Source organism: Myotis davidii, unplaced genomic scaffold (assembly GCF_000327345.1).
Source record: "Myotis davidii unplaced genomic scaffold, ASM32734v1 scaffold115, whole genome shotgun sequence".
NCBI classification, from domain to species: domain Eukaryota; kingdom Metazoa; phylum Chordata; class Mammalia; order Chiroptera; family Vespertilionidae; genus Myotis; species Myotis davidii.
Window position 1 is genome coordinate 1,769,385 of NW_006291010.1, and position 8,267 is coordinate 1,777,651.

The window sequence follows — 8,267 nt, forward strand, 5'->3', positions numbered from 1 at the left end:
CTGTACCATGCCAGGACTGTGAAACATTTTAAGGTTACAAGTACCTCATAAACTTACATAATTAGAGAGTGTGGATACAATACTGCTGTCTTAGTAAGTATAAGAAAGAAAACAAAAAAGTTATCAGCTCTATAGAGATTATAAGGGAGCACTAATCTTGTACTAGTAAGAAAACGAATTCATCAAATCATCTACCCAATTATGATAATTATAAAAATTATTTCCTTTAACTCCTTTTAAAGATGTTTGTTATATGTTGTTGCCATTGTATGGAACACTCACTTGCCTTTGAGAACCAGATCTCATGAACTGAAAAGATTGTGTATGGCCTTGAAAAGGTTTCTGTGACAGCTTCTATCTATACCCAGTGCTATTCTAAACATACTGCCAGTCTGGATGGTGACAAGGATCATCCAATTACAGTCACGTGAAGTTTATAACATTTCTAAATAGCCAGGCAGAATATGCCTCTCCAATAGCTGCCCAAGTTTTTGCCTATCTGAAATGAATGCACCAAATACATTTATGCTAGCACTAGCCCTGGGAGGGAAACTAAAGTAAAACAGATTCTAAAGTGACAAAGTAAATGATGTATTGTGCTTCATAAATGTTCTTCAGTTTCATGTGTGTTCTGTCTCTACAACTATATTATTAACTGATGCTCAAAGGCTATACATTATCTTAGATCCAGGTGACAAATGCAGTGATCAGCCAATAGCAGGTGCTAAACAAAAGTTTCAGGGCAGCTGAGGTTTTCATCAGTTCTATTCTAAGCTATTAAAAGAATCTTCTAAGTGAGACCATAGGGAGCATCTTCCCTGATTTTTGTCAAATATTTCATAGCAGTAAGAGTGGATTAAAAACTACTCTATTATTGAAATTTAATGCAAAAAATAAAATGTGCTAAAATCCAGGTTTCTCAAAGTCAAGGCCCAAATACTTCAAGCCCCATTTTCCACTATTCCAGTCCATCATACTCATACTCTAGCCATACTGTTCTACTTGCCCTTTTCCAATGCATTTCCTTCATTTACAGTTCTTGCTCAAGCTCCTGTTGCCTCAAATGCCATTCTTCCTCAGTGCTCCTTCAAGGCCCAGTAAAAATCCCAAAGAATCCTCCCTAAAGCCCCTGGTTAGAAATAATTTCTCCTCTCCTATGTAATGCTTTTCTCATAGAATTTGGGTCATATTGGCCCTACAGCACTGCCTAATGTCTAGCTTCTATTAGAATTACTCATGTCTGTGTCTGTGAAATATGGAAGCTCTGATTGGCACGCTCCCATCTCTGACATTCATGTTTGTAGTCCCACAGTTCTGTATTGCAGACATGACAGAAGCTCCACAAGTCAGGGGTATTCTTCTGTATCTGATTCTGAAATATATATTACACACATATATTTCATATATATTACATTTTTTCTTAGGCTAACATTAAAACCTGTTCATATTTTACTAAAAAAAATCTCAACAAATACCTAGTGATATTTATTTTAAAATCTTGAAAATTTGAAAAATTTCCTTCAAATGAAAAGTATATATATTAACAGTGTAAATGAAGATTTGACACAATGAACCCTAAAACCTGCAACAGTCCATTTCTATAAAATAATACACTCTTTTCTTCTAATTTTTCTTTTGTTTTCTGGAATACTGAAATTTAATGCAAAAAATAAAATGTGCATTTTATCTTACCTAATAATAGACAAACATGTAAATTAACTGTTCCTCCGCTATACTCACCAGCCAATCAGGAGTATGCAAATTAACCCAACAAAGACGGCGGTTAATTTGCATACATAGGGGCGAAGCTGCGAAGACTGAAGGCTCCGTCTGGAGCGTAGGCCTGGGTCCCAGGTGCCAGCAGCCAGGGGAAGGGAATGCCTATTGCACGAATCTCTTTGTGCAATGGGCCTCTAGTATATTATATATTATACTATATATTATTTATATGAATAGATAAATTTACACTATGGCTATAATACCTATCTGTGGTCATTTTGGCTTAAATATTACATTTCACACTTTTAAACTATACTTCTGAAGTATATTACAAAGTTAATTTAGCTATTAATAGGAAGATCACATAGTCAGATTTCCTTGAGAGCCTCACTTTTGAAGAAAACACACCCTTTCTAAATAAAGAATATCAGTGTACTCTGAAGTCCAACTTTTACTTTATCTAAACAAAAACTATGATCAAATTATAGAAACTTTTCTGACTTTTGAAAAATTCTAAATTTCACGTGAAGTATTTTTGCTAATTTCACATGAAGTATTTTTGCTAATTTCACACCTTACATTTTTATAGTGGATTACCCAAATACTCTCACACTGATTGTTCTATTTGAATCTAAGAAATACTTGGTGAATTACAGCAACATCCCTTCTTTGCGGATGAGGAAACTAAGAGTTAATATCACATTGGCGGCAACAGAGCCGAGTTTTTAGATTTTAAATCCAAAGGGCTGTTTTCTTCTCAATTCTCACAGCATTCCCCAGATAGCCATGGCAAGTAAGATTTCTTACTTTTCTACAAACATATTTTTAGTTCTATGATATCTTTCTGGAAAAAGGGTGGGGAGAAGGGATAGAACATTTAAAATAGTAATTAACCCCTTCCCCAACAATTTTTTTGTTAAAAACGTTTCTTTTTCAGACTAATTTTTTTATTTTGGTTCTATATAGTATTTTTGATGCTGGTTATGAAAACAGTTTGTAACTCGTCTTCCTATAAACCATATTTTTTTACCATATTTTCTTAGTATACTCGTCGACGACTGAAAAAGAACATTTTGTGAAAACGAGTATACACGTTTCTGCCGGGGAAGGGGTTAAGAGTAAAATACTCTGAATTTCTTATTTTTTTCATAGTATGCTATAAATAAATTTTACTACTAAGGAAAAATGAACTATTATGCTGGCTTCTATCACTTAAAAAGAGTACTAAAATAAAACTTGAAATTTGGTAGCTCTCAATTACACACTAATTATTTTAAAAACAGAAAATATGCCAAACCGGTTTGGCTCAGTGGATAGAGCATCAACCTGCGGACTGAAAGGTCCCGGGTTCGATTCCGGTCAAGGGCATGTACCTGGGTTGCGGGCACATCCCCAGTGGGGAATGTGCAGGAGGCGGCTGATCGATGTTTCTCTCTCATCGATGTTTCTAACTTTCTATCTCTCTCCCTTCCTCTCTGTAAAAAATCAATAAAATATACTAAAAAAAAAACAAAACTGAAAATATAAGCTTTAAAATTAACAAAGTGAAGCACAAATTTTTCAAAACTAAGAGCCCTGAACTTGAAGAAAGTTACCACCGGAATATTCAAAGTATTAGCATCACTTACCACTTCCAGTCTCCCTCACTGCCATTTCAAAAGCCCAGAAGAGAAAAACATTTCAAAAGCCCAGAAGAGAAATTTCTAAAGGCTCCTCAAAGTCTACCTTTAAATTAAGTCATATTATCACAAAGCCTCATACCTGTGTCACATCAAACTGAAGCCACTTTTGTAAATAACTATGTTCACTATACTATTAAGGACACTGTAATATGTTTTCTCCATGAGACCACACAAGACAGATTGTGCTCTAGAGAGCATGTTAGTTATATTTTCCTAACTCTTTTATTTTACCTTGGAAACTGTCAATCTTTTAGGTGGCTGTGTTCCTTCACTATTAGCTACTTCAAAGCTAAGTACCAAATTTTTGACTCGTCTTTAGACAATATATAACAAAAATAATAATTAGTGGCATGTGATATCTAATGTGCCAGGCAGAATACTAAGTACTTTATAATTATTGTCTCATGTATTCCTTATAACAACTTTGAGCTATCATTTCTAATTTACAGTGAAGAAACTGAGGCCTTGAAAAGCTAGTAATAAAAGCTAACGTTTATTGAGTGCTAACTATGTATGAAACATTGTTCTGTTTTTCATTTATTAACATATTTAATCCTCACTACAAACCTATAAAATTAGCATTATAATTATTTTATAAATATTTATTTTATTTTGTATTGTTGAAACTGAAGCAAGAGATTAAGGATATCCAATAAGAAAGTGGTAGAGCATGAATGTGAACCCAGAGAATCTGGCTTCAGAGTCCAAACTTATACACTATGCTATACTATGACCTTGTCCAAAATCAATCAACTAGCAAGTGACAAAGCTGGCAACAGTTGCTGAAGTCAGAATTTGAACTCAGGTCTTCTTGTTCCCCCACTTGCAAAAAAAGATACTAACAAGTGCCTATAATGTTCTAGACACATACCTATTACTCATTCTTCACCTACCCTGGAAGTATGTATGACTATTACAGATGTTTAGTAACTTGTCGAAAGCCACACAACTATTAAGTAACTGAAGTGGGAGTTGAAATTAAGTCCATGAATATAATCTGAATAGCCTCCTCACTCCTACCTCCATGCCACTTTCTTTTATTTGTGACTTTTCCTGGCAGGCTTTACATTTATTTTATCTTGTTTTATTGTATACACCTTGTAAATCAATTAAAATTTCAGTTGGAACAAAATGTAAATAAAAAATAAAATAGAAAATATTCTGGAAGTTGATAATGGTCTAGCTTATTAGGTTTAAAAAAAAACAAAACAGCCCAGCTGGTGTGGCTCAGTGGTTGAACACTGACCTATGAACCAGGAGGTCACAGTTTGATTCCTGATCAGGACACATGCCCCAGGTTGCAGGCTCAATCCCCGGTAGGGAGGAGTGTAGGAGGCAGCTGATTAATGATTCTTTCTCATCATTGATATTTCTATCTCTCTCCTTTTTTCCTCTCTGAAATCAATAAAAATATACTTAAAAAACAAACAACAAAATCATTACTTCAACAAATCCATTTCACAAAGAGACATTTGCAAAAAAAAGTTGAGAGCCCTAACCGGTTTGGCTCAGTGGATAGAGCGTCGGCCTGCGGACTCAAGGGTCCCAGGTTCGATTCCGGTCAAGGGCATGTACGTTGGTTGCAGGCACATCCCCAGTGGGGAGTATGCAGGAGGCAGCTGATCGATGTTTCTCTCTCATTGCTGTTTCTAACTCTCTATCCCTCTCCCTTCCTCTCTGTAAAAAAATCAATAAAATATATTTAAAAAAAAAAGTTTAGAGCTGAAAAAAATCTTAAAGTTAATAAAAACAAAGGTCTCATTTTGTAAACATGGAAAAACTAAAGTCCAACAAAGTTCAGGAATTGTGGAGGATCACAGAGCCGTTAGGAAAAACTTGAATTTAATTGGTCAACATCTTTATATATTAATATATTAAAGCTGGCCTTTATTATTAAATTAGAGGCCTGTTGCATGAAAAGATTCGTGCAATAGGCCTTCCCTTCCCCTGGCTGCAGGCACCGGTTTTCCTCCGGCACCAGGGACCCAGGCCTTTGCTCCAGCTTGAGGCGCCTTCAAGCCTCTCGCAGCTCTGGCGGCTGGAGGCGCCTTCAGTCTTAGCTCCACCGCTTCGCACCTACGTATGCAAATTAACCATCATCTTTGTTGGTGGTTAATTTGCATATCTCGCTGATTAGCCAATGGGAGGCATAGCGAAGGTACGGTCAATTTCAATCTTTGTCTATTATTAGATGGGATAAAATATAATGTAAAGAGATCTATGAAAAGTAACAAAGGATACTATTACTATGTCATTTTTTGCTTTTTACCAGAAGACTGAGACTATTAAATTAAAACTAAGAAGCTGCCCAGCTGGCATGACTCAGTGGTTGAGTTTCGACCTATGAACCAGGAGATCACAGTTCGATTCCCGGTCAGGGCACATGCCCGGATTGCGGGCTCGATCCCCAGTGTGGGGTGAGTGCAGGAGGCAGCAGATCAGTGATTCTCTCTCATCATTGATGTTTCTCTCTCTAGCCCCCTCCCTTCCTCTCTGAAATCAATAAGAATATATTTTAAAAAAATAATAATTAGCCAAGGATGATCCTAAGATATACTAATTTCTATGGAAAAAGTAATATTCTACTCAATTGTTTTAATTTAAAATTTACTTTCATTTTTACCAAATTTACTGAGGTGTAACTTACATTCAATAAAAGGAATGAACCAATTCAGTGAATTTTGATGTATCTATACAACATATTACCACCACTCCAATCAAGATATAGAATATTTTCATCACCCAGAAAGTTCACTCATGCCCCTTCCACATCAATCTCCCCTACCTTCTGACCCTGGTACCACCAATCCAATTTCTTTCCGTATAGATTAGTTTATCCTGTTCTGGAATTTCATGCAAATAAATCAGAGTATGGACACTCTGGTCTCTGGCCTCTTTTTTGAATTATAATATTTCTTTTTCAATTTTTTTTATTGATTTCAGAGAAAGGAAAGGGATATATAGAGAGAGAGAAAGAGAAAAAGAGAGAGAGAGAGAGAGAGAGAGAGAGCCATCAATGATGAGAGAGAATCATGGATCAGCTGCCTTCTGCACACCTCCCACTGGGAATTGAGCCCACAACCTTGGTATGTGCCCTGACCGAGAATTGAACTGTGATCTCCTGGTTTACGGGTAGACACTTAACCACTGAACCACGCTGGCCGGGCAAACTATAATGTTTCTGAGATGCATTAGTTTTTTTTTAATATTTTTAAATTTCCGAGTAATATCCTACAATTTGTACATTCACGAGTTAAATAACATTGTTTGTTTCCAGTTTGGGCCTGAATAGAACTGCTATGAACATTTGTTTACATATCTTTATGTGGATATATGTTTTCAAATCTCTCACAGTAAACATCTAGAAATACAATTGCTGGGTCACATGTTAAGCATATGTTTAACTTTATAATGAACTGACAAACTGTTTTCAAAAGTGGTTGTACCACTTTACATACTCACCAGCAATGTTTTGAGAATATGGCTACTCCACATTCTCCAGAATCAGTCTCCTTCATTTCAGCCATTCTAGTGAATGTGTGGCGATACTCATTGTGGTTTTGATTTACATTTCTATAATGATTAATGATGCTGAGCATTTTTTCATGTGCTTGTTGACCTTTTGTATACCTTCTTTTGTGAAGTGTTCAAATCTTTACCCCAATTTTAATTGAATTGCTCATATTATTACTGAGTTGTAAGCATACTTTGCATTTTCTGAATACAAGTCCTTTGTCAGATATATGTATTGTGAACATTTTCTGTGACTTGCTTCTTCATTTTTGTAACAATGTCTCTTGAGAACAATTTTTAATTTTGATAAACTCTTACTTTCTTTTATGATTAGTGCTTTTTGTGACCTAAGAAAGCTTTCTCCACCCTAGAGTTGTGAAGATATTTCCTGTTTCTTCTTCTACAGGTTTTGTACTTTCAGCTGTTACCATTAGGTCTATATTCTACTTCTATTTATTTTTGTAACTTACATGAGGAGAAAGTTAAGGCTCACTTTTTCTATAGTACTAAACAAAGTAATATTCTATTTTTTTAATTTAAAACTTACCCAATTTAATTCATTTTTAATATTAAAATCCATCTTGACTTAGTTATTACATAGCTGCTTGCAAAGAAATCTACACAAAAGAATGCATCTCACATAACAAAAAATAAATCTGCTATACAATAGAACTAAACACAATGTAATATTGAAAACTCATTTTCATTTATGTCAAATAACCTAAATATCCATGTTTAATGGCATTATAATTTCCATAGAAGAAAAAACAATTTTCTTGAAATTCTTAGTGTTTTATTAAATTTCAATCTGAAATATATGACAAAGAGCACTAAAACGATCTGTTACTTAAACTCCAATGTATGCTTATCTTTAACCTGAAGATCCAGACCTCAAGCACCACGTTATGAAGCTAGACAAGCTCACCTGAGTAGCTGCAGACTGACAGGAAGATGACGATGACGACGAGACAACAGGAATGTCAGACTGTACAGCAGCCACAGTGGTAGCGGGTGTGAAAATCAGCTGTACAGACAGAAAAACCAAAAAAAAAAAAAAATACTCTAAGACAAAAGAACATGTCTCACACACAATGTATAGCAGGCAAGAGAGACTGAAATTCATGACAGAAAGACAATGCAATTTAGGATTCCCTCTTAAGCAAAAAAAGGTTTTACATGACAAAGCGAAATTTCTGATATAGAGAACTAAAAAAAAAAATCATAAACATTTTTGAAAGAGTTCATGATTCTGGAGAATAGAAAAATAAATCAGTGTTCAAAAAAGAATATGTATTTTGGTAATATGAAATCCTCATACCAAATTTTGCCCCAAATAAACTATTATACTTAAAC

The 8,267-nt window shown here is 35.0% G+C and overlaps 1 protein-coding gene across 6 annotated transcripts in view; it reads right to left on the reverse strand.

The window, feature by feature from the left end:
* The window catches only part of PHC3 (polyhomeotic homolog 3), a 75,257-nt gene that overhangs the window by 43,921 nt on the left and 23,069 nt on the right, over positions 1 to 8,267 (reverse strand). For 4 of the 6 annotated variants that reach the window (XR_001513900.1, XM_015564167.1, XM_015564168.1 and 1 more), the window contains exon 5: positions 7,840 to 7,938. The exons of the other annotated variants lie outside the window; for them this stretch is intronic. Coding sequence is in view for 3 of the 4 variants with exons in the window: in XM_015564167.1 (XP_015419653.1) it covers positions 7,840 to 7,938 (99 nt within the window). In the remaining variant the exon portion in view is untranslated. The remainder of the gene's footprint in view (positions 1 to 7,839; positions 7,939 to 8,267) is intronic. 6 annotated transcript variants of the gene reach the window in all.